Source organism: Polypterus senegalus, chromosome 6, assembly GCF_016835505.1.
Source record: "Polypterus senegalus isolate Bchr_013 chromosome 6, ASM1683550v1, whole genome shotgun sequence".
In the NCBI taxonomy this organism is placed as follows: domain Eukaryota; kingdom Metazoa; phylum Chordata; class Cladistia; order Polypteriformes; family Polypteridae; genus Polypterus; species Polypterus senegalus.
In genome coordinates this window covers 69,007,250-69,035,084 of record NC_053159.1, presented here as the reverse complement: position 1 = coordinate 69,035,084, position 27,835 = coordinate 69,007,250, and the positions used below count along the sequence as shown (strand labels likewise).

The following is a 27,835-nucleotide window of genomic DNA, read 5'->3' as shown; positions in this document are numbered from 1 at the left end:
CTATTGAGGATGACCCTAACAAGGACTTTAGCAGGCACTTGGAGCAATATTATCACCCTGTAGTTGCTTCAATCCAGGTGAGCACCCTTCCCTTTCCAGTTAGGGATGATAAGTCCTGTTTTTCATTCAGTTGGGATGACGCCCATCTCCCAAATGGAAGTAAAGAATGCATGCAATGCATGGAGGATTGATATACCAGCAACCTGTATAAGTTGTACACGGATACCACAGATCCCTGCTGCCTTCTCTACCCTCAGCTGGTTCACCACCTCTGCAATCTCAGTGAGACTGGGTGGATCACAGCTAATTGGAGGATCGGCCTTAAGAACCATGGTCCCAGAGATGTCCAGCATCCAAGCCAGGGATCAGCTTTAACACCTGCTCAAAGTAGCCAGCCCAGCAGGTCACAATTGCAGTGTCATCCGTGTGGACCGTTCCATCTCCTTCCCTAACTGCATCTCTCAGAGGAACAGATTTGGATGTGCATAATGCCTCAGTTCCTCTGTAAGCAGGACATGGGTCACTATATAGATGGTCCTCCTTATCTTCCTTCAGAATCATTGCAGCTGTCCTTCACAGTTCCGAGTACAGACCATAGTTGCCATCAGGCCATGCGCTGCGACTCTTCTTGATGATTTCCAGGGTGTCCCGCGAGATGAAACACCTCCATCTGGGCACACTGGTAACACCAACACAACCCTCATCAACCTTCAGGTTCTTGTCATGGAAGGTTTCACATATCACATTAGGATCAACAGTCGCACCCAAGTCTGTAAGTTCCTCGCACAAACTGCATACAAACTCATTAGAAACATTCTGATCTTGGAGTCTGGCCAGGTCCAGCCTCATTCTCCTAGTAGGTGGTAGCCTACTGGACCTATGCTGGATCTTCAGAGTAGCAAAAAGCCATCTGTAGTCAGAATTCACAAACCGGGCACATCTGTAGACCCTTCAGTTGTGTAAAGGCCTCCAGCATCTTCCCACAAGAATATGATTGATTTCCTTCACCGCACAACCAGTATTGGTGTACCAAGTTCAACGATGCAGCTCAGGGCACTGGAACCAGGATCTACAGACGTTGACCTTTTGCAAAGTCACCATGGTCACCTGACCCATGGGGACAGACACAATCCTCATAGTCAGCCTTGTCAGCGCCAGTGGTCGCATTGAATCACCCATGACCAAAAGAGTGTCATCCATCAATCATCGAGCGAAGCCACGAATAAAATGTCTCCATCACTGAGACATTACTCTCCATGTTTGGAGCATACACTGAGACAACAGACAAGGCACCCAGAGGGTGCCTTAATCTGAATTTCATAATACACTCACTGAAAGGAGTGGCATCAGACACCATTAGAAAGGATCTGATCCACCACAGCAATAGCTACTCCCTGAGTATGGCGTCCATCAGAGCGACCAGTCCAATATAAAGTGCATCCACCTACAGAGATCTGTCCGGTCCCAGGTCTGCACACCTCAGAGAGTGCCACCACTGAAATGTGGAATTTAGAAGTTCTTCCAACAGCAGAGAAAGATGATCAACAAGCCAGAGAGACAATACTTTCCATATGCCTACCTGGATGGACCACAACAAATTGGGACCCAACTGCTGCCGTGCAGCGGGCAACACCTTAGCACAACACCAGTTCTGATCCCAAACAGGCCTTACCCCATTGGCTCTCCAGCAGGTTTGACTCTTCTTGGGGGTGAAACTCACTAGGGCTTTCTTTCCCCCATCCCTTTTGTAATGCAAGCAGCCTTCCTATGTACAGCTGCAGCAGAGTTACTCCCGCGGAGAGCAGAAAGGAGTCTCATATATCATTTTGAAGCTATGTGAAGTTTTTTGCAGTGGCTGGAGTGCCAATCCTGTGTCGCCAACCCCCAAGTTTTCCACAGTTAAGTTGGTGGACCGTTTATGTATATGGCGTTGTATTTTTTTTGTTTCTTTCTACAGTATATTCTCTCTGACTCTTATTCATTTTCCCTAATACATTACAATTGAAGAAACAAAGAACAGTAGGAAAAAGGTCTAAGATTGCTCAGTAGGTTAATAAAAGATGCACTGTGTGTTTAGAAAAAACTATCCTATTTTATAGAATTGATAAATTTATCCCCAATTCATAAAATTGTATTTTTTCAAAAAGCAGAAGATAAAGATAATACAAACCAAGAGTGAGGGAGCTACCTACAACCACATGCTCATTCAGGAAGTGGTCCCCTGAGGCAGAGCAGGCTCTGAGAGACTGCTTTGGAACTACAGACTGGGATATCCTGCAGGGATCATATGGTGAGAACACTGAGGAGGTTGTTGACTGCACTACTGACTACATCAACTTCTGTATGGACATTGTAGTTAGAACAGTACGCTGCTATTCTAGCAACAAGCCATGGATTACAAGTTACATCAAGGGCCTTTTGAACCAGAAAAAAGGGGCTTTTAAAGACAGTGATCAGCATGAGCTGAACCGCGTGCAGAAGAAACTCCGAGTCCAGCTCATGGCGGCGAAGGAGCGGTACAGGAGAAAGCTGGAGCAAAAGTTGCAGAATAACAGCATGAAGGAAGTGTGGGATAGGATGAAGATCATCACTGGCTGCAGCTTGAAGCGGGGTGCCACCATCAAAAGAGACATGGAGAGAGCAAACCTGATGAACCGCTTCTTTAACAGAAGACCACCCTAACCCACTCTTACCTCAGAGTACAGCACCCACCATCTATCAGTTCCCCCCACCTACAATTACATCAGCCCAAGTAAGCAGCAAGCTGAGGAGACTTCGTGCCAGCAAAGAAGTGGGTCCAGATGGAATGTCGCCACGACTGCTGAAGGCCTGGGCGTTGGAGCTGGGGAATCCTCTACAGTGTATCTTCAACCATAGCCTGGAACAGGGGAAGAGTCCCGAGGCTTTGGAAAACATCTTGCATCACCCCAGTCCCAAAGGTATCACGTCCTAGTGAGCTGAATGACTTCCAGCCTGTCGCGCAAGCGTCACATGTGATGAAGACCATGGAGTGGCAACTGCTTCACCACGTGAGGCCACAGGTCCTCCACGCCCTTGATCCTCTGCAGTTCTCATACCAGGAGAAGGTGGGAGCGGAGGATGCCATCATTTATTTGCTACACTGATCCCCCTCCCACTTGGACAGAGGCAGTGGTGCAGTGAGAATTATGTTTCTGGACTTCTCTAGCACCTTCAGCACCATCCAACCTCTGCTCCTCCGGGACAAACTGACAGAGATGGGAGTAGATTCATACCTGGTATCATGGATCGTGGACTATCTTATAGACAGGCCTCAGTATGTGCGTCTCGGGAACTGCAGGTCTGACATTATGGTCAGCAGCACAGGAGCACCGCAGGGGACTGTACTATCTCCGGTCCTGTTCACCGTATATACATTGGACTTCCAATACAACTTGGGAGTCCTGCCATGTGCAAACGTTCGCTGATGACACTGCTTTCGTGGGCTGCATCAGGAGTGGGCAGGAGGAGTATAGGAACCTAATCAAGGGCTTTGTTAAGTGGTGCAACTCAAGCCACCTACAACTGAACACCAGCAAAACCAAGGAGCTGTTGGTGGATTTTAGGAAGCCCAGGCCCCTCATGGACCCCGTGATCATCGGAGGTTGATCATCGGAAGTAACTGTGTGCAGAGGGTGCAGACTTATAAATACCTGGGATTGCAGCTGGATGGTAAATTGGACTGGACTGCCAATACTGATGCTCTGTGCAAGAAAGGACAGAGCCGACTATACTTTCTTAGAAGGCTGGCGTCTTCAACGTCTGCAATAAGATGCTGCAAATGTTCTATCAAATGGTTGTGGTGAGCACCCTCTACTACGCACGCGGTGGTGTGCTGGGGAGGCAGCATAAGGAAGAGGGACGCCTCACGCCTGGAAAGACTGGTGAGGAAGGCACGGAGCTGGACAGTTTGACAAATGTGGCAGAGCGATGGGCACTGAGCAGGCTCCTGTCAATCAGGGAGAATCCACTGAACAGTATCATCTCCAGACAGAGGAGCAGCTTCGGCGACAGACTGCTATCACTGTCCTGCTCCACTGACAGACTGAGGAGATCGTTCCTCCCCCACACTATGCAGCTTTTCAGTTCCACCCGGGGGGGTAAACGTTAACATTATACAAAGTTTCTGTGTGTTATACCTGCATTTTTATCACTCTTTAATATTTTTTTTTTTATCAGTATGCTGCTGCTGCTGGAGTATGTGAATTTCCCCTTGGGATTAACAAAGTATCTATCTCTCTATCTATCGCTCTATCTCTCTATCTTAATGTATCTAATATAGCAGTTCCCTAATGTATCTAATATAGCAGTTCCCTAAGACCTTCCTTTATGTAGGTTAGTACTAGGTTCTTCAAAAGTGAGCAAAGTGCAAAATAAGTTAACACACTAGAAATGCAGTAAAGGCAGCAATGATAGTCTGGCCGTTGAAGTAAGTCCTTCAAAACAGGGTACTCTGGTGAGTAGTGATCAGTAAATGAGATCCAATCAGGAGATCCTTCTAGGACAGGGGTGCTCAATACGTCGATCGCGATCGACCTGTAGATCGCAAAGGGAGTGTAGGTAGATCGCGTTGCATTAAAAAAAAAATATTTTAAACGTTAGTCTATCATATATCCTCCCTATGGCATTTGCCACTTGATTGACATACAGGGTGGCCAGTCTGAGATCTCTTTTCTTCAGACACACTGGTCATCCTGCACGCACGATCAAACGCACAAGCTACTGCAAACCTCCGGCTATCTAAGTGATCTAGTTAGCCTTCCAATTTATATCGACTAAAGAAGGGGTTTAAAAAAAAAATGTTTGAGGAGGGTATGGGCTGAATGTGGAACTTGAAGAGGATTTTTTTTCTCACAATGTCACAATCGAAGTGCTTTTGTCTGACGTCTGAGGTTCGATCCCAGATGAGGGGTGCAGTGGAGTGTGTACGCCTGATGAGCCCAAAATAGGGTGAAACACGTGTAGCGTACTCTTTGCATTATTAGACAGTTAACTATGTAATACTCTATGATCTGCTTCTCGCAACTGAGAGGGCACCTGTGGTGGATGTTTGCCAACTTGCAGACCAACCACAAGTGTTACCTGGTAGGTAACCACCCATACAATCAGATTGTGATTCAGACCTTGAATGCTCTGTGTGTGTGTGTGTGTGTGTGTGTGTGTGTGTGTGTATGTATATATATATATATATATATATATATATATATATATATATATATATATATATATATATATATAATATAGCATTTTTAATGTAGGTAGATCAATCATTTTAAAAGTAGCTCTCAAGCTGAAGAAGTGTGGGCATCCCTGTTCTAGGACATATGCAAAACAGTAATTGGTGTCTGAAAGCTTCTTTTGAGTCTAGTCCTAGATGGATTTTAGTCTGAGTTTAGTGGTGTATTTTATTTTGTGTATTTTGGCCGTGCTACGAAACAACAGTATGGGACTGGCTAATTTCATTGTTCCAGGTGCAGCTTCCCCTGTACATGTGCAAATGTCTGGTACTTTTTTCTTCCATCAAGAGGAAAGAAAACCACCTTGTAAATAGTAACATATCTTTTATTATTATTATTATTTAATCAGATCTCATTCTGAACCTGAGAAGGGGGGTGGACCTTTGAAGTCTTGTTTTGAAATGTCGTTGGGCTCGTACCTAATTATCCCTGCAAATTAGCTGTGTTGTACTGCAATGATGTGTTGTATATCCAGTGGCAGTGCTCATAATATTGTTATTATGCTCAGTGTTTCTCAACAGTTGTTGTTCTGCCTTTTTAAAATTATATTGATGACCTGCTTATAGCAAGTGCAAACTGCCCCCTTGGTGAAACAAGCATGTGCCTTGTGGTTTGGTCAACTTAGGTGAAATGAGTGTGATCGGAAGAGCCAGGGGTTAAGTCCCCATTTGTAAAACAAGCTTATTTAATGTAATTGGGAAACGTATCACACGGTGCTGTCCACCATAAACTACTCATGAACCAACGATCGTAACTGACAACAACCCAATGATTAAAAATAAGTGTACTAAACATACCCCAGAAATGAAAATACTGCACTTTTTACTTTTAACATATGCAGGATGGAAATCCGGCTGGAGTCCTGATCAGATCATGACAACAACAAGCTTACAATAGACCTGCATGATAGTTCTAGGCATGGCTGCTACAGCTCTATGATGTCACGCTGGCCCCACAAAGCATCATAGGGTGCTAGGGAAAAAATGTTCACTTATGCCGGTCCAATGTGAATTTCCAGGAATATAGTTGACAAACGAGATCGGTGATAAACACATTTCCTGCGAGAAATGCTTTGCTGAATTTTTCCAATCAGCATGAGTATTAATCCATTATTTGTAAAATTATCTGAAAAATTTAGAACAATGGTTCTTAAACTTTTTTTCCCCCTCACGACTCAATTTTGCTTTTTGTGTGTCTTTGCAACCTTCATTTGCCAAGGAGTTTCATTCATGGGATTTAACCCCCATGTAGAACTGTTGCCAATTGTCACCCTCTTCCCCTTGGAGATCTTCTGCTGAACAACATCCAAAGGTGAGGGGTTGGTCCTCATTAAAGAATCGCTACCAAATGGCGTCCTGTGACCCTTGGTGTATCGGTAACATTGCTGCCAAGCGGGATTTTTGTCCCCCTTGCAAGCAGTGACCCCATCGCAAAGCATTCCACAAACCATTCTCAGCTATTTCTCATTCAGTACTGTTGTAATTCATGACTCAGTATGACACTACAGGTGCTGGTCATAAAATTAGAATATCATGACAAAGTTGATTTATTTCAGTAATTCCATTCAAAAAGTGAAACTTACATATTAGATTCATTCATTACACACAGACTGATGTATTTCAAATGTTTATTTCTTTTAATTTTGATGATTATAACTGACAACTAATGAAAGTCCCAAATTCAGTATCTCGGAAAATTAGAATATTGTGAAAAGGTTCAATATTGAAGACACCTGGTGCCACACTCTAATCAGCTAATTAGCTCAAAACACCTGCAAAAGCCTTTAAATGGTCTCTCAGTCTAGTTCTGTAGGCTACACAATCATGGGGAAGACTGCTGACTTCACAGTTGTCAAAAAGACGACCATTGACACCTTGCACAAGGAGGGCAAGACACAAAAGGTCATTGCTAAAGAGGCTGGCTGTTCACAGAGCTCTGTGTCCAAGCACATTAATAGAGAGGCGAAGGAAGGACAAGATGTGGTAGAAAAAAGTGTACAAGCAATAGGGATAACCGCACCCTGGAGAGGATTGTGAAACAAAACCCATTCAAAACCGTGGGGGAGATTCACAAAGAGTGGACTGCAGCTGGAGTCAGTGCTTCAAGAACCGACGTATGCAAGACATGGGTTTCAGTTGTCGCATTCCTTGTGTCAAGCTGCTCTTGAACAAGAGACAGCGTCAGAAGCGTCTCACCTGGGCTAAAGACAAAAAGGACTGGACTGCTGCTGAGTGGTCCAAAGTTATGTTCTCTGATGAAAGTAAATTTTGCATTTCCTTTGGAAATCAAGGTCCCACAGTCTGGAGGAAGAGAGGAGAGGCACAGAATCCACGTTGCTTGAGGTCCAGTGTAAAGTTTCCACAGTCAGTGATAGTTTGGAGTGCCATGTCATTTGCTGGTGTTGGTCCTTTGTGTTTTCTGAGGTCCAAGGTCAACGCAGCCATCTACCAGGAAGTTTTAGAGCACTTCATGCTTCCTGCTGCTGACGAACTTTATGGAGATGCAGATTTCATTTTCCAACAGGACCCGGCACCTGCACATAGTGCCAAAACTACCAGTACCTGGTTTAAGAACCATGGTATCCCTGTTCTTGATTGGCCAGTAAACTCGCCTGACCTTAACCCCATAAAAAATCTATGGGGTATTGTGAAGAGGAAGATGCAATACGCCAGACCCAACAATTCAAGAGAGCTGAAGGCCACTATCAGAGCAACATGGGCTCTCATAACACCTGAGCAGTGCCACAGACTGATTGACTCCATGCCACGCCACATTGCTGCAGTAATCCATGCCAAAGGAGCCCCAACTAAATATTAAGTGCTGTATATGCTCATACTTTTCATGTTCATACCTTTTCAGTTGGCCAACATTTCTAAAAATCCTTTTTTTGCATTGGTCTTAATTGATATTCTAATTTTCCGAGATACCTAATTTGGGACTTTCATTATGGAGGAATATTTCGGACAAAATGAAATAAATAAATAAATGCGTAAATAAATAAAAGTACTGTGAAATGTGAGCATAAATAAATAAATGTGTCATGAAATGAGAGCCTTAATAAATAAATATGTCATGAAATGAGAGCATAAATAAATAAATGTGTCACGAAATATGTTTTTCGTTGCTTATTTATTTATTTCATTTTATCGTAACATTCCTGCAAACCGTCATGAAATACGGCTTGAAATAAAACTGTCACTTTCACTCGTCAAAGTTGAGAGGGTGGGCTCTAACACGCCCTCTAGTTACTGATTGGTGAATCAATAGCATAACAATTAATTAGAAAAATGCTTACTACTGCCGATTAAATGGATTCTGCCGAAGATATTACGTATTTCAGAGAGAGAGAATTGAAGATTTATCGGAAGAAATTACAATGTTGGCGGCCCTTTTAGAACTGAGTATTTGACCCTTGTTTTACAGTAGAAAGTCAGTTGCATATTCGCAGCTACTTTTTCAAACAACTGTACAGCTCTGATCAGTGGTAAAGTTGTTCAGTTCAAAATATTAGGTGGAGCTGCTTTGGGCATTCCATGTCAAAGTACCTAAACTAATACAGCCGTTGCAGCTTACCGTATATCAAACTGGCTCATTCGCCTTGTGATCGTCTTCTCTGATACATCATACAGATCTGCAATCTGTCGTACTTTTAAACCGCATAACAGAAGGTGTTCTATTGACTCAGCTGGAATGTCAAAGGGTGGACGTCCAGATCAGGGAACTGCATCACCTGAACTGGAGTGTAGTAGAATCCGTTCCACCTGTTCTTCGATAATTTCAAAAACAGTTTCATCTATATCGGAGTATAAAAGGGCCGCCAACATTGTAATTTCTTCCGATAAATCTTCAATTCTCTCTCTGAAATACGTAATATCTTCGGCAGAATCCATTTCATCGGCAGTAGTAAGCATTTTTCTAATTAATTGTTATGCTATTGATTCACCAATCAGTAACTAGAGGGCGTGTTAGAGCCCACCCTCTCAACTTTGACGAGTGAAAGTGACAGTTTTATTTCAAGCCGTATTTCATGACGGTTTGCAGGAATGTTACGGACAAAATGAAATAAATAAATAAGCAACGAAAAACATATTTCGTGACACATTTATTTATTTATGCTCTCATTTCATGACATATTTATTTATTAAGGCTCTCATTTCATGACACATTTATTTATTTATGCTCACATTTCACAGTACTTTTATTTATTTACGCATTTATTTATTTATTTCATTTTGTCCAAAATATTCCTCCATATTTCATTAGTTGTCAGTTATAATTATCAAAATTAAAAGAAATAAACATTTAAAATACATCAGTCTGTGTGTAATGAATGAATCGAATATGTAAGTTTCACTTTTTGAATGGAATTACTGAAATAAATCAACTTTGTCATGATATTCTAATTTTATGACCAGCACCTGTAATTGATAATTCCTATCTGGTCCTTTACAGTCATTGAAGGTAACAATTTTTTGGCAGTATCTCAGTTCTCTTAGTGTCTCTTGAAATATAACATTAATGATAGTACTTTTATTCTTTAAAAAAAAAAACAGGTCAGGTATCCATCTGGACCTAATAATCTTCCTTCCAGCATAGATTTTATGTTGGAAAAAAATGTATATTGAATTAGTTGAATCTCAGTGTGGATGTAACTTGAACTGTTTGAATATTGGGTCTCTTAAGGAAACTTTTTGATTCAGCCTAATTATTCTTTGATTATAATGAATGTAATGTAATAATTCTTAATTATCAATTCCTTGTCATTTCAACAGTGTTTACTACTTCTTAATCCATCTGTAATAATTGTTGTGCTAAGATTTGTGGTGCAGTGGTTTGCATTGCCATCAGTCCTATTCTGTGCCTGGACAGTGGCCTTGTCTACACATTCTCTTCATGCCTGTTTGGATGTTTCTCTGGGAGCTTTTCTCCCACATCTTCAGAGATGTGCAGATTAGGTTAAATGCCAATTCTAAACTGGCCATTTGTATGCCCTTTCCTGCCTTGTGCACAGCACTGTTAGAATAAGTTATTAATTGGATAAATCAGGTTTGAGAATGAGATGACATACTGGTATCTAGTTAAACTTACATGTTTTTGTTTTATTTAGACCCAGCAGGTTTCAAAGCGTAAAAAGAGGAAAAATAAACAATGCTTACAGGAATCACCATTTTACTTGAAAGATGGAGACATTATTGGTGTCAAGGTAAAAAGAAAAATGTGTATTTTTTATATTTAACTAGTCTAATCATGAGTTTTTAAGTTTCATTGTGTAGCACTGCTGAATAACAGCCTGAAAGTTCTTGACTTAAGTTGCAGCTTGGCCACAGTTTTTTTTTTTTTTGTTTGTGTTTTTTTCTTCCCTTTTATTCTTCAAAATTGTGTTTAATTGCCAGCTGTATGTTGGTCTGCTATGAATAACTGTATTTATGTGATTCTTTCTTGCAACCAGTGCTATTGAGATGACTCTGTACAGGACTTAGTGAGTTAAGTAAATGTTTGGCTATTAGAATTAAATTAACTATAATTAATATAGTTGTTTTTTGTCTTTTTTTCTTAAATGATATTTTATACCAACTATAAAATGGTTTTGAATGAAAAAATCTCTTTTATTTTTTTATAATGTTAAATCATGTTATATGTATTGGGTGACAAATCTTGAGAAGTTGCCTAGTGAACCTTTCAGTTTTTTTGGGTTTTTTGTTTTGGCCAGTCTGCTTCCATTTTCTTGCCCGTTACTATAACTGTGGGTGTTACCTGAAAGAATTAGATTCTGAGTATAAATGGACAAGTTGAGGTTCACGCACTGGGTTTCTGGACTCATTCTCTGTAGAAAGTTGCTCGTCAATAAAAGAACACTTTGTAGTAGAGCTTCTGCCTTTCCAACTTAAAAGGAGCTATATGAGGTTGCTTGAGCCTGTAGTTAGAAAGAACTCTTGAGGCATGGCCCACTGGGAAAACACCCAGGACAGAATGAATAACTTTATTCAGATGGAATATTTAAAACTATAATATCAAAATCTTTGAAACAAAATATTCTTATATTTGTTGTATCATTGTTTACAGCAATGTACATTTTGGTGAAAAGCTAAAGCAAAGATAAAGATCATATTTATTAAGATATATGTTTGTGATGAAATAGGTTGCATATTTAATTTTCATATCTTTTACATAGGGCGGCACGGTGGTGCATTGGTAGCGCTGCTGCCTCACAGTTAGGAGACCTGGGTTCTCCCCATGTCTGCGTGGGTTTCCTCCGGGTACTCCGGTTTCCTCCCGCAGTTCAAAGACATGCAGGTTAGGTGGATTGGCAATTCTAAATTGTCCCTTGTGTGTGAGGGTGGGTGGGGGTGTGTGTGTGTGTGTGTGCACCCTGTGGTGGGCTGGCGCCCTGCCCGTGGTAGGTTTCCTGCCTTGCACCCTGTGTTGGCTGGGATTGGTTCCAGCAGACCCCCGTGACCCTGTAGTTAGGATATAGCGGGTTGGATAATGGATGGATGGATATCTTTTAAATAATGATGGCAGTGTATTAGCCCAGCTTTCTCTACCTATATGTATGTACTTTACTGTTTATTTAAAAACATGTCAGATTTCCTAGATAATATATAAAAACTCAATATATAAAAACTTCACTTTAACTGAAAAGATAAATTAAAACTCCTTTAAGGAGGAATAGCATAAAATGTAGATTACACGCCCTATCTATCCTACCAAGACTAGGGCTTCCTGTCTGTTAGAGAAGCAGACAGTGACAGAAATGGATAACCTTTATTTTCATAATGGACAGTTCATATTTTATCTATCTATACAAATGTAATTGAAATAAAGCAAAAAATAAATAAAAATGCACATTTAAAAATGTAAATACAGCAATTCATTCATTTTCTAACTTGTTTATGAGGGAGTGCATTTCATTATCCATCAGTACTTGGTTCAGGGCAGAAACCAGCATTTACCAGCATTGGCCAGTTTAAAATTGACAGTTAACTGAATCTGTTCTTTAGGATGTGGGAGGAAACAATAGTACCTGGAGGAAAGATCAATGCAGACATGAGCAAAACGTGCAAATTTCAGTGGTGTGAAAAACTATTTGCCCCCTTCCTGATTTCTTATTCTTTTGCATGTTTGTCACACAAAATGTTTCTGATCATCAAACACATTTAACCATTAGTCAAATATAACACAAGTAAACACAAAATGCAGTTTTTAAATGATGGTTTTTATTATTTTGGGAGAAAAAAAATCCAAACCTACATGGCCCTGTTTGAAAAAGTAATTGCCCCCCTGTTAAAAAATAACCTAACTGTGGTGTATCACACCTGAGTTCAATTTCCGTAGCCACCCCAAGGCCTGATTACTGCCACACCTGTTTCAATCAAGAAATCACTTAAATAGGAGCTGCCTGACACAGAGAAGTAGACCAAAAGCACCTCAAAAGCTAGACATCATGCCAAGATCCAAAGAAATTCAGGAACAAATGAGAACAGAAGTAATTGAGATCTATCAGTCTGGTAAAGGTTATAAAGCCATTTCTAAAGCTTTGGGACTCCAGCGAACCACAGTGAGAGCCATTATCCACAAATGGCAAAAACATGGAACAGTGGTGAACCTTCCCAGGAGTGGCGGCCGACCAAAATTACCCCAAGAGCGCGAGACGACTCATCCGAGAGGTCACAAAAGACCCCAGGACAACGTCTAAAGAACTGCAGGCCTCACTTGCCTCAATTAAGGTCAGTGTTCACGACTCCACCATAAGAAAGAGACTGGGCAAAAATGGCCTGCATGGCAGATTTCCAAGACGCAAACCACTGTTAAGCAAAAAGAACATTAGGGCTCATCTCAATTTTGCTAAGAAACATCTCAATGATTGCCAAGACTTTTGGGAAAATACCTTGTGGACTGATGAGACAAAAGTTGAACTTTTTGGAAGGCAAATGTCCCGTTACATCTGGCATAAAAGGAACACAGCATTTCAGAAAAGAACATCATACCAACAGTAAAATATGGTGGTGGTAGTGTGATGGTCTGGGGTTGTTTCGCTGCTTCAGGACCTGGAAGGCTTGCTGTGCTAGATGGAACCATGAATTCTACTGTCTACCAAAAAATCCTGAAGGAGAATGTCCGGCCATCTGTTCGTCAACTCAAGCTGATGCGATCTTGGGTGCTGCAACAGGACAATGAACCAAAACACACCAGCAAATCCACCTCTGAATGGCTGAAGAAAAACAAAATGAAGACTTTGGAGTGGCCTAGTCAAAGTCCTGACCTGAATCCAATTGAGATGCTATGGCATGACCTTAAAAAGGTGGTTCATGCTAGAAAACCCTCAAATAAAGCTGAATTACAACAATTCTGCAAAGATGAGTGGGCCAAAATTCCTCCAGAGAGCTGTAAAAGACTCATTGCAAGTTATCGCAAATGCTTAATTGCAGTTATTGCTGCTAAGGGTGGCCCAACCAGTTATTAGGTTCAGGGAGCAATTACGTTTTCACACAGGGCCATGTAGGTTTGGATTTTTTTTTCTCCCTAAATAATAAAAACCATCATTTAAAAACTGTATTTTGTGTTTACTTGTGTTATATTTGACTAATGGTTAAATGTGTTTGATCAGAAATATTTTGTGTGACAAACATGCAAAAGAATAAGAAATCAGGAAGGGGGCAAATAGTTTTTCACACCACTGTACATTTAGACAGTACTGGGGTTTAAACCCAGAATTTTGTTTCAATCCATTTTGTGTTTGTAATGCACTTCATTTGTTATAGCAGATTGCTAGCGGCAGTGCACCTACCCAACCTTGCACAGTCATACCAACATGCAGACTGACAATCACATGAAGACAGGCGAAAATAGGGTGAAATGACACCTTTTATTGGCTATCGAAATAGATTACAAATGCAGGCTTTTGAGGCAGCTAAGGCCCCTTCATCAGACAAGGTGTAACAAAGAAACTGAAAAATACTCTAGCTTATATTGAGACAGCATAGTGATTCTTTTCTTTCATTTTAACAACCTTTTTGTTCAAATGTTAGCAAAATTAATAAACCTTAGATGATTTAACCCTGAAAGAAGAGGACAATGAACTAATAAAATGTACTGATAAGATAGCTATCACTAGAAAAAGTCCTGTAAGGGTTTTTTGAAGTGCATTGACTGTAAGATAGGCCACTGATGTAGTCAGCTGGTCAATCAGTCTGTTAGTCCACATATCTGGTCATAAAACTCTTGTCTCAATTCAGACCATTTTGTAGAGTGTTGAATTTAAGTACAAGTTTATATTCCCATTCTCTCCAATTCTGTTGGGTCTTGAAATTACCCATAAGCACAGTGACCCTCAGATCCTTTATGCGGTGGCCATTACTGTTAAAGTGTGCTGCCACCAGGAAGATCAATACTGTTCTGATTAATATGAAATCTATGCAAGTTCATTCACTGGTGCAGTGTCTGACCAGTCTCCCCTACATACAGTCCAGTGTTGGGGCATCTTATGCACATGATTAGGTAGACCACATTAGCAGATCTGCATGTGAACGAACCCTTTATTTTATGCTCCTGCTGGCAATGTGGTATAACTACTTGATCTGTCATGTAGATATCTGCACAGGTGCCACGCCTGTTCTGTAGGCAGGGAGATGTGCCACTTGCTGCAGAGCCACACATAGAGTTTCGGACAATGAGTTGTTTGAGGTTTGGTGGTTGTCTGTATGCAAGGAGGGGAGGTTCTGGGAATATATCCTTCAGTTTATTGTCTTTCTGTAACATGGGTTGAAGCTATTTCACAATTTGTGAAGTGTTTCCAGATGTGTATGATGATTTACAACTAGTGGGACCCAGCTCTTGGTTTCTGCACCTTTGTATTCCAGAAGGTTTTCTCTGGGTCTAACCGTAGCTCTCCTGATTTGTCGGTCTGTTGATTTGGGAGTATATCCTTGTTTGATGATGTCTGTCCTGAGTTTCTGCAGTTGTTTGTCCTGATCCACTGGGTCTGAGCAAATACAATTGTAACGTATTGCCTGGCTGTATATGATGGAGTTCCGTATATGCTTTCCTATATGTCCGTCTGTCTGTTGGTTTGTGAAAAATAGAGGTCATAAGGGTACTGTCCTTTATGCTAATGGTAGTGCCCAGAAAGCAGATTTCTGTTTGTGAATAATTTAATTTAAATTTTATGTTGTGGTGGAATGAATTGCAATTCCTATGAAAGCAAAGAAGGTCTTTTTCACTTGCCGTCCAGATTATAAGAATGTCATCTATGTAGCAAATAAAGCATTGGTTTTAATGCACATGTTGACAAGAAGTCTGTTCTAATCTTGCTATGAATAAGTTTGCGTAATGGGGTGCGAAACAACATCCCATTGCAGTTCCCATTAGTTGTAAGTAAATGTCCTGACTAAAAGAAAACACATTGTGAGTTAATATGAACTTATAGTATGCTGTCAGGACCAAATGCTACTTAAGTACTTTAATTGAATTTGACTTTATTACAGAAATAAAAACCTTTCTTTGTGTGTTTCTTTTTTTTTTTTTTTTTTTTAATAGGGAGCTCTTGCTCTGTAGTATACTATGCATGTTAATTGTGACCACAAGTGAAGATGGACTAATTTTACCATTTTTATTTGTTTACTTTATGTACTACTGGCACTATTAAATATAAGATGTCTAGCTGTACTCACAATTGAATGCAAAGGAAATTTGCATTTTCATTTTAACAGCTAAATGTATATAAATAGTGTTTTCCTGATACTCCTCTATATATTTTATTTTCAGAATTTGCTTGTTGATAGCAATAAAGAATTCAGCACATGGAAAGATGACTTTGGCAAGGAGAAAATCAAGCAAGATACAGAGGATAAAAAGAAAAGGTGATTTGCCTCAGCTTCATACAGTATAATGTTACTGCAAATTTGTGAATCTTTGTTATACAGTGCATCCGGAAAGTATTCACAGCGCATCACTTTTTCCACATTTTGTTATGTTACAGCCTTATTCCAAAATGGATTAAATTAATTTTTTCCTCAGAATTCTACACACAACACCCCATAATGACAACGTGAAAAAAGTTTACTTGAGATTTTTGCAAATGTATTAAAAATAAAAAAAATTGAGAAAGCACATGTACATAAGTATTCGCAGCCTTTGCCATGAAGCTCCAAATTGAGCTCAGGTGCATCCTGTTTCCCCTCATCATCCTTGAGATGTTTCTGCAGCTTAATTGGAGTCCACCCGTGGTAAATTCAGTTGATTGGACATAATTTGGAAAGGCACACACCTGTCCATATAAGGTCCCACAGTTGACAGTTCATGTCAGAGCACAAACCAAGCATGAAGTCAAAGGAATTGTCTGTAGACCTCCGAGACAGTGTTGTCTTGAGGCACAAATCTGGGAAAGGTTACAGAAAAATTTCTGCTGCTTTAAAGGGCCCAATGAACACAGTGGCCTCCATCATCCGTAAGTGGAAGAAGTTCGAAACCACCTGGATGGACTCTTCCTAGAGCTGGTCAGCCATCTAAACTGAGCGATCAGGGGAGAAGGGCCTTAGTCAGGGAGGTGACCAAGAACCCGATGGTCACTCTGTCAGAGCTCCAGAGGTCCTCTGTGGGGAGAGGAGAACCTTCCAGGAGGACAACCATCTCTGCAGCAATCCACCAATCAGGCCTGTATGGTAGAGTGGCCAGACGGAAGCCACTCCTTGGTAAAAGGTACAAAGCACCTGAAGGACTCTCAGACCATGAGAAACAAAATTCTCTGGTCTGATGAGACAAAGCTTGAACTCTTTGGCGTGAATGCCAGGTGTCACGTTTGGAGGAAACCAGGCACAGCTCATCACCAGGCCAATACCATCCCTACAGTGAAACATGGTGGTGGCAGCATCATGCTGTGGGGATGTGTTTCAGCAGCAGAAACTGGGAGACTAGTCAGGATAAAGGGAAAGATGGCTGCAGCAATGTACACTGACATCCTGGATGAAAACCTGCTCCAGAGTGCTCTTGACCTTAGGCAACGGTTCATCTTTCGGCAGGACAACGACCCTAAGCACACAGCCAAGATATCAAAGGAGTGGCGTCAGGACAACTTTGTGAATGTCCTTGAGTGGCCCAGCCAGAGCCCAAACTTGAATCCTATTGAACATCTCTGGAGAGATATTAAAATGGCATTGCACCGACGCTTCCCATCCAGCCTGATAGAGCTTAAGAGGTGGTGCAAAGAGGAATGGGCGAAACTGGCCAAGGATAGGTGTGCCAAGCTTGTGGCATCATATTCAAAAAGACTTGAGGCTGTAATTGCTGCCAAAGGTGCATCGACAAAGTATTGAGCAAAGGCTGTAAATACTTACAGTGGTGTGAAAAACTATTTGCCCCCTTCCTGATTTCTTATTCTTTTGCATGTTTGTCACACAAAATGTTTCTGATCATCAAACACATTTAACCATTAGTCAAATATAACACAAGTAAACACAAAATGCAGTTTTTAAATGATGGTTTTTATTATTTAGGGAGAAAACAAAATCCAAACCTACATGGCCCTGTGTGAAAAAGTAATTTCCCCCTTGTTAAAAATAACCTAACTGTGGTGTATTACACCTGAGTTCAATTTCCGTAGCCACCCCCAGGCCTGATTACTGCCACAATCAAGAAATCACTTAAATAGGAGCTGCCTGACACAGAGAAGTAGACCAAAAGCACCTCAAAAGCTAGACATCATGCCAAGATCCAAAGAAATTCAGGAACAAATGAGGACAGAAGTAATTGAGATCTATCAGTCTGGTAAAGGTTATAAAGCCATGTCTAAAGCTTTGGGACTCCAGTGAACCACAGTGAGAGCCATTATCCACAAATGGCAAAAACATGGAACAGTGGTGAACCTTCCCAGGAGTGGCCGGCCGACCAAAATTACCCCAAGAGCACAGAGACGACTCATCCGAGAGGTCACAAAAGACCCCAGGACAACGTGTAAAGAACTGCAGGCCTCACTTGCCTCAATTAAGGTCAGTGTTCACGACTCCACCATAAGAAAGAGACTGGGCAAAAACAGCCTGCATGGCAGATTTCCAAGACGCAAACCACTGTTAAGCAAAAAGAACATTAGGGCTCGTCTCAACTTTGCTAAGAAACATCTCAATGATTGCCAAGACTTTTGGGAAAATACCTTGTGGACTGATGAGACAAAAGTTGAACTTTTTGGAAGGCAAATGTCCCGTTACATCTGGCAAAAAAGGAACACAGCATTTCAGAAAAAGAACATCATACCAACAGTAAAATATGGTGGTGGTAGTGTGATGGTCTGGGGTTGTTTTGCTGCTTCAGGACCTGGAAGGCTTGCTGTGATAGATGGAACCATGAATTCTACTGTCTACCAAAAAATCCTGAAGGAGAATGTCCGGCCATCTGTTCGTCAACTCAAGCTGAAGTGATCTTGGGTGCTGCAACAGGACAATGACCCAAAACACACCAGCAAATCCACCTCTGAATGGCTGAAGAAAAACAAAATGAAGACTTTGGAGTGGCCTAGTCAAAGTCCTGACCTGAATCCAATTGAGATGCTATGGCATGACCTTAAAAAGGCGGTTCATGCTAGAAAACCCTCAAATAAAGCTGAATTACAACAATTCTGCAAAGATGAGTGGGCCAAAATTCCTCCAGAGCGCTGTAAAACACTCATTGCAAGTTATCGCAAATGCTTGATTGCAGTTATTGCTGCTAAGGGTGGCCCAACCAGTTATTAGGTTCAGGGGGCAATTACTTTTCACACAGGGCCATGTAGGTTTGGATTTTTTCTCCCTAAATAATAAAACCATCATTTAAAAACTGCATTTTGTGTTTACTTGTGTTATATTTGACTAATGGTTAAATGTGTTTGATGATCAGAAACATTTTGTGTGACAAACATGCAAAAGAATAAGAAATCAGGAAGGGGGCAAATAGTTTTTCACACCACTGTATGTACATGTGATTTCTCAGTTTTTTTATTTTTAATAAATTTGCAAAAACCTCAAGTAAACTTTTTTCACGTTTTCATTATGGGGTGTTGTGTGGATAATTCTGAGGAAAGAAGTGAATTTAATCCATTTTGGAATAAGGCTGTAACATAACAAAATGTGGAAAAAGTGATGCGCTGTGAATACTTTCCAGATGCACTATTTTAAATGTTACTATGAATAGCTTTCTTATTCACATATGGAGACTATTAAACAGGTTTCTTTTTACTATATCATTACTAATGGGCTTTGCCCCGACTCGCTTCACTCACCAATCCCCCCTGCCTGAGCTACGCGCCAGCAACTCTACGTCTCTGCCGCTCACAAACAACAAACCTTTTGATTCTCGTAGATAGCCCTCTTCATTGGGAAGAAACACTACTTTTCCCTGGTGGCAACACAAATTAGACAATCTATAAGTCTCTGACATAAAGTTTAAAGCCAAATAATATCTACATACTTCTGTCATATCACCTATGTCCATATATTCGGTCTCTTTTTGCTTTTACCTTTTTGTCAATATTGCATCTTTTGATACTGTGTCTGACAATATCATTCATGCAAATGAGAAATGAGTGAACCATGTGCGTTGTAAATGTTTTAGATGTGGGCAGGACTTTTCTAAATCTTTTTGCATAAAATCTTGTCTTGAGGGGCTGGCAATTTTTTCTCGCAGGATTTTTACTTTCACCAAACAACCGAATTTTTAATTCTCGCTGATACGCCTCTTCATTGGGAAGAAACACTACTTGTCCCCGATGGCAATACGAATTAGACGATCTATAAGTCTCTGACTTAAAGTTTAAATCCGAACAAAATGTTCGATCTCTTTTCTCTGTTCCATTATTTCACCTAGTAATAAACATGGGCGATATGGCCTAAAATCAATATCACGATAAATTGAGCAGTTAACCTCGATAACGATAAATGGACGATAACCACCCCAAGTGCCAAAAAAACAAACTTTTTTTTTTCCATTTGATGGGGCTGTGGCAGGCAGCATAGTTCCTCCAGTTATTTTGATAATATTATTCCCCCTAGACCTATTCATTGCAATTATATTATTACCACTTTAAAGGACTGTAAAATGTCACTGAAAATAAATGAAGACAATAGTAGTAAGTACTTTTAGTGGTTAAGATTTATTAACTGAACAAAATAAAAAGTGTAGGATACAATATGTAACCATGCTCTCTAAAAAATGTGTATCCCTTGTAAACAAAATAGTTTAATAATAAATATGTTTCACATTGGCTATTCACAAAGTAAACAATGATTGTGCAAATGTAATGCCATCATGGACAAAGGTCTATCTCTGCTAAGGCCTTGAGGTAGCATATCTATCCAAATCTTCACACCCAACATCACCCCAATTCATAGTCTAATTCTCAAATAAAGCAAGCAAAATAAAGTAAGAATTAAATAAGACCTCTCAGACCATATTTACAAAATTAAAAAGGGTTGGCACAGTAATAAAACATTTTAAAAATCATGTATTTTGCTACATTTCACAGCACAACATGATCAACACTGGCTCACAATAAGTCTTCTGTAAAAACTTTCTGGATACACTGCTGCTCAGCAGTCTTAAGTATTTTATGCCTATATAAACATTATTCAAACATTAATACTTTCAATTTTGAATATGACACACAGAATTAAAGTCACTTTAAAACACACCAGATGTCACCACCCAAATATATTAAGATGTACACACTTACCGACTGCCAGGTGCAGCCTGTGCCCAAAACATTGCACCCGTGTCCATTTATTGAGCTTGACAGCTTTCACAATATTTGGGCCGTTGTCAGTTGTTATAGCAACAAGGTCCTCTTCACTGATGTCCCATGCAGACAGCATCGCTCTCAACCCTGTCCAACCATCTCCCCGTGTGATCAGATGGAAAATAGGCCGTCTCGAGCACTCTGGTACGCAGCTCCCATTTGTTGTCGATGTAATGAACTGTGAGACTAATATACGGCTCCATTGTGCGGCTGGACCAGAGATCGGATGTGGCTGCAACGGGCTTAACGTATCTCAATTCAGCAGCAACCTTTTTCCTCTCTGTGCTGTACATGCTGGGAATGATAGTTTTTGAAAAATATTTTCGTGATGGGAGTTCGTATCTCTTGTCAATTATTTTCATGAAGTGTCTGAACCCGTTGCGTTCCACTGTAGCAATAGGAGCCATGTCTTTTGCTATGTGGTAGCCTATAGCATTTGTGATTTCTTGCCATCTTTTTGAAGTTCGCTCATATAGTTGAGTACTAGCAAATGCTTGTTATTGACGCTGCCTGGTGGAGGAAGACGTTTTTGCTGGTCCTCCTAATCTCTTCTCGCTTTGAGCTTTTTTTATGTCTTCGAATTGAATCACATGGTTGTGCTGCAGGTGGTGGAAGAGGTTGGTTGTGTTACCTTGACTTGACGCAACAGTCTTTTTGCAGAGTTTACATTTAACAATTTTTTGATCAATATCATCCTTGTTGAATCCAAAATGTTGCCAAACGATTGATGATGCATTTTTTTTGTTAACAAGCGTCTCCTCTTCCTCCTCCACCAGCTCTACCTTCGTCGCTGCTGCTTCAACATTTAAATCGTCCTCCATTTGTTCACCCGTGTCTCGTCTTGTTACAGGTAGTAGAGTCATGTGACTCCACCCCGTCAAGTCTGTAACGTAGCACAGCGTCTTAAAGGGACATGAACATCGCCAACCTGCACATGCCTTTTCTTTTTTTAAAATACGAATTTACCGACATGGGCAAAATGACGTCGATGAGAGTCATAAATTTCGGTAACGATAAATTTTTGATATATCGCCCAGCCCTACCTAGTAATAATTTCTGTTTATTTACACTAATGCAATCTTTATTATCATTTTTTTGATTACTTTCATTATCTCTACCCTGCTCTGCATGTGTATCGTGCCAACGTTTTCGAATTTTTTGCGATGTTCTACTTTGTCATCTACTCTTTGTCTTTTATTTCTGGCCCTGGGCGTTGAAGTCTTGTCTCACGGGAAAAAGTGAAAGTGTCTCTCTTCAAAAGATCACGTCTTGTCACAGGATAAAGTCTCATCTTCCAAGATTTTTTTTGTTAAAATAGAGAAATTTATTTAACATTAAATTATTACTGCATTATTTCATATTTGGGTATCAACAGAGATGGTTTGTGCTAACCTTATTAAAGGACATGTTTAATTCTGAAAACTGAAGTCAATAAATTAAATCTCTTTAGTCTGGAACAGCAAAGATTAAGGGGTAAGCCTAAATAAGGAATTCAAAGGCAATGACATAGTTGACTCACCAGAATTCTTCAGTTAAACTGCAAGTGACATACTCTTTCATGTGTGGAAATTAAGGGAACATGGATTTAAGGTCAAAGCCAGGATGTTTACAAACCTTCTTAAGTTTTTAATTTGCATCTTGTTTTTTTAACCATCTTTCAGTTAACAATAAAATACTAGTAACAAGGGAACCAGCACCTTACTACCTTATTTGGCCCCATTTGCAAATGTTTGATTATCATTAAGTATTCATTTTAATTAAATATTCAGAATGAAATAAGAAGTGCTAATCTGCTTTGGTCTACAAACATCTTCAGAAAAGTATTATCTCTAATATTCAAATGTTTGATAAGCCAGAATTATAGAATTAACAAGTCATAGAACTAAAATGTTTTAACAGCAAGAATTGACTTCCTACTACCAAATTGGATGGAATAAAAATCTGGGACAAACTCCGCACTTTAGGACTGATGTTAAGAAGTTCTGCTTTTTAGCTTTATTATTAAACTTTGTGCAATATATAGGGTGGTCCAGATCTAATTATACCATTTTCATTACGCTATAACATATTAAGTTTATTACATAGAAAATCACCCGAAAAATCCCGGACCACCGAGAAGTGTGCAAACTGACGACATGAAGAGTCATCTTTGCGCCGAACTGGATCTGCATAATTAGATCTGGACCACCCTGTATGTGTTTTATCATATATCAATGTAAATAAAATGGATTTCTTTCTCAGTTTTATTGTAATCATGTACAGTGCATCCGGAAAGTATTCACACCGTATCACTTTTTCCACATTTTGTTATTTTACAGCCTTATTCCAAAATTGATTAAATTCATTTTTTTCCTCAGAATTCTACACACAACACCCCATAATGAAACGTGAAAAAAGTTTACTTGAGGTTTTTGTAAACATAAAATACTGGGAAATCACATGTACATAAGTATTCACAGCCTTTGCTCAGTACTTTGTCGATGCACCTTTGGCAGAAATTACAGCCTCAAGTCTTTTTGAATATGATGCCACAACTGTTGCCCATTCCTTTTGCAGCACCTCTCAAGCTGCATCAGGTTGGATGGGAAGCGTCGGTGCACAGCCATTTTAAGATCTCTCCAGAGATGTTCAATAGGATTCAAGTCTGGGCTCTGTCTGGGCCACTCAAGGACATTCACAGAGTTGTCCTGAAGCCATTCCTTTGATATCTTGGCTGTGTGCTTAGGGTCGTTGTCCTACCGAAAGATGAATCATCACCCCAGTCTCAGGTCAAGAGCGCTCTGGAGCAGGTTTTCATCCAGGATGACTCTGTACATTGCTGCAGTCATCTTTCCCTTTATCCTGACTAGTCTCCTAGTTCCTGCCACTGAAAAACTCTACCATACAGGCCTGATTGGTGCAGAGATGGTTGTCCTTCTGGAAGGCTATCCTCTCTCCACAGAGGGCCTCTGGAGCTCTGACAGAGTGACCATTGGGTTCTTAGTCACCTCCCTGACTTAGGCCCTTCTCCCCCGATCGCTCAGTTTAGATGGCCAGCCAGCTCTAGGAAGATTCCTGGTGGTTTCGAACTTCTTCCACTTACGGATGATGAAGGCCACTGTGCTCATTGGGACCTTCAAAGCAGAAGAAATTTTTCTGTAACCTTCCCCAGATTTGTGCCTCGAGACAATCCTGTTTCGTAGGTCTACAGACAATTCTTTTGACTTCATGCTTGGTTTGTGCTCTGACATTAACTGTCAACTGTGGGACCTTATATAGACAGGTGTGTGCCTTTCCAAATTATGTCCAATCAACTGAATTTACCACAGGTGGACTCCAATTAAGCTGCAGAAACATCTCGAGGATGATCAGGGGAAACAGGATGCACCTAAACTGAATTTTGAGCTTCATGTCAAAGGCTGTGAATACTTATGTACGTGTGATTTCTCAGTTTTTTATGTTTACAAAAACCTCAAGTAAATTTTTTTCACGTTGTCATTATGGGGTGTTGTGTGTAGAATTCTGAGGAAAAAATGAATTTAATCCATTTTGGAATAAGGCTGTAACATAACAAAATGTGGAAAAAGTGATGCTCTGTGAATACCTTCCGGATGCACTGTAGATGGCTTGATGACTGTTAAATAGTAAACAGGAAAATGAAATGTTCTAATTCAAACGATATAGCTAATGTGCCAGTGCTGATCCTAATTTGTGTTGTAGACATGGAGCAGTCATGCCTGTGCCTGTTAGATCACTGCCTGTTACTCAATTTAAAGTTTGAGGGAATAATTTATAGTTATTCTAAATGAAACTGAACCCCAAGATCGCAGAAAGTAAGCTTTCATATTCCATGCCCTTTAGCTGTCAATATACACACATTCACTTTACCTGTCAGTACTGCCAGTAAAGATAATTGTCATTATATCATTTACTCATGCCTCCTACAATGTACTGTTGTCAAAACTTATTTTATTTTAAGAACTGTACAATTTAGGAATGTATAATCAGGCTGAATTGCCCGGTAATCAAATTTTTAATGACATTTAGTATTGTGGCAAACACCAACTGTATTATCAATCTTTAGTCAGATGTTGCACTCCTTGATATATATTTCAAAATATTGTTTGGTGTGTTTTTCTTCCTGCTACTGGGAATAATGGTAATCACCATGAAAGAACCGATTCCAAAAATGTATTACTTGCTGTACTTGATTAGAAGCAGTGCTTAATCATGCATGTTGAACTCACATTAACCTGTATTTTGTGTATCCACCCTAAAGGAAAATAACCATTTGTACACCGGCTTGCACAGGAAGAGACGTTAGATGTGTGTTTGTGGAATGGCATGCCACAGAGCCGCTCAAAGTGCCAAAACTTCATCTGTGTTAACTGCTTATGATCTCTTGCATGACAGTTGTTGTCCAACCATGTCCCAGACATGCTCAGTGAGGGATATAACCAGTGAATGTGCAGGGCATGGGACAAAGTGGCACATGTTGGTCATCAAGGAGCTGTACTGTAGGCCGTTTTGTGCCACATGTGATCGAAGATTGTCCTGTTGAAATATGGCACTAGGGTATGACCTCAGCCTCTAATATATATATGGTATATCACTGGCTGCTAAAGGTTCCAGCAGTATATATAAGGTGGGAACAGGAGTGGCACCCCTCACCTTAACACCTGTTCTGCCATTAACAGATCCTTCCATCATGGTGCAGTAAACTGAACCAGATCTCATCTGTAAACACAATGCCGTACCAGTCATCCTGCCATTAGCACCATTGCAGTCACAGTGTCTGAAAAAATGGGCAGAGAGCAAGAAGGCCCTGCTTCTACAAACAGCATAGAACAGTGCATATGGTCTGTAATGTGGATGTTCTTCCCAAAATTGCAATGCGCACAACATGTCTGTCCTCTTTTTATTTATGTGACAGGGCACTCCAGTTCCCTGACTTTGGTGGGTTCGATACTCCTCCACCACTGATTGCATATGTTTGTCACTCTGCATGCTATGCTTCCAAAGTGAGCTCAGATGTTCCAGAAGGTTAATCTGTCTTCCCTCATTCCCACAAGTCTGTCTTGGTCATAATCAGAGATCTGGATGTATGGCTTGGTCGTGTTTGGTCCCTAAGAGTTGACTAACAGCCTGCAGTCGCTCAGTAAGATTCCCTTTGCAAGTTCATTTTATACCTGATGTGCTTGTACTCGATTTCACACTCTACAATGATCTATCCATCTTGTAAGTTTTGGACCAGTATGGCATGTTTTCCTCATGGTGCGTGGCAATTATATTTGCCTGCAGTGCATATTATATATGTTGTGTTCGACTTATTGCTTTTTGCAATGGAGACAGGCCAATTGAATTGTAATCCTTATTGTTAGGACAAAAAATGCTTTCTTTACTGTATTTCTCAATTCTTGTAAACTGTATTTGTTTTCCTATTTCTGAATGTTCTTGGTTTCTTCGTCTCTTTTAGGGGGCAGGGGGTCCTTTTTGAAAATGAGAAGACTAGCACTGAAAAGAAGCCCTATTCCCGATGCAGAAAACCTGAAGCAACCCTTTCTATAAATGTTGGGGTCTTCAGATGACAATGGCAATGTTACCAGTCCCTTTGATTTAATACTGTATTTTTAAATTATATTTCACTGTGCAGTTATTGATTCAAACGAGTAAAAGTTATTAATGTATTTTCAAGTAAAATTTGCCAAGTTGTGTATTAAGCTGCTTTTCAGTACATAAGATGACACTGATCACTTCAGATTTTATAAATATTTTTATTTTAACAGAATCTAAACAGGTTTTGAAGAAAAAAGTAAGGAGCATAATCATAATTAAGCAGTTTAAAAAGAATAAAGTGAATTGGGTTTTTGTTTTGTTGCTGCTACATATATACTGTGTTTTGCAATATTCTGCCCCCCATAATGTAAATGCTTTATTGTATATAGGAATGTCTATCATGTATTATAATTAAATGTAGTGATTTTGTTATTTTATGTATAAATGAATATATGCATTTTTCTTATGTTAAGGTTTTATTTCAAATATTTGACTTCTCAGGACAATTCTTATTACAGTTTGTAAACAGTTTAATCCTTTTGATGTAGATATTTGTGAATGGACAACAATGAACCTTACTCAAGATAGATTTGCAATTTTGGCATTCGAGTGCAATGAACTGATGCAAAAATAAATTGTACTTACTTTGATTAAACAATTTTGTTTAGAAACCCTCCAGTGTTAAAAATATGTTCTCAGGTATGCATAATTCATTTCAGAAAGTATAAGTATTTGCACTTTTTTTTTTCCACTAAGACCAAAAGTGTTACTTAACCATACTGATTTCACACACAGTGCTTCTGAACTCGGCAGTCACCTTTTTTAAACTCTGGTGGCAGTACTGCTGAATTTTAAGACTAGATTTTCTCATCTTAACTTTTATAATACCAAGCCAATGTGTGTTTTAATAACTTACAAACTTTAAATATCTTGAAAAAATTAGGCCAGCTTTATTAAAATAATGACCATTGTGAAATTCCTAATAATGGACTTTTTACCATTTTGAATCATAAAATAGCTGCATACCCATGATATACTTCTGTTGAAATGCCAGTTGATTTTTTGCCACCTTTAAGGTGTGAAATATATTTGATTGCATACTTGTCTTATCTTCCTTACACTATGCTTGATTTTGATATTTTTTGACAGTTTTTTGTATAGTATTACACTGAATAAATAATCAATCATTGCTCATTGAAAATCACTAGTGTCTACTCAATTATTCTTAGCAGTCTCTCATAGAAAAAACATTTTTTTGAAATTATATTTAATTGGGGAAAATGGATGA

The 27,835-nt window shown here is 39.8% G+C and overlaps 1 protein-coding gene across 1 annotated transcript in view; it reads left to right on the top strand.

Moving 5' to 3' along the window:
• Positions 1-27,473, top strand: part of usp40 (ubiquitin specific peptidase 40) — a gene marked incomplete at its 5' end in the record, with an annotated part of 179,198 nt that extends 151,725 nt beyond the window's left edge. Inside the window, 3 exons of the mRNA XM_039755053.1 lie at positions 10,363-10,458; positions 16,020-16,114; positions 26,468-27,473. Of these exons, the coding sequence (XP_039610987.1) occupies positions 10,363-10,458; positions 16,020-16,114; positions 26,468-26,579 (303 nt within the window). The remainder of the gene's footprint in view (positions 1-10,362; positions 10,459-16,019; positions 16,115-26,467) is intronic.
• Between the last annotated feature and the right edge of the window lie 362 nt (positions 27,474-27,835).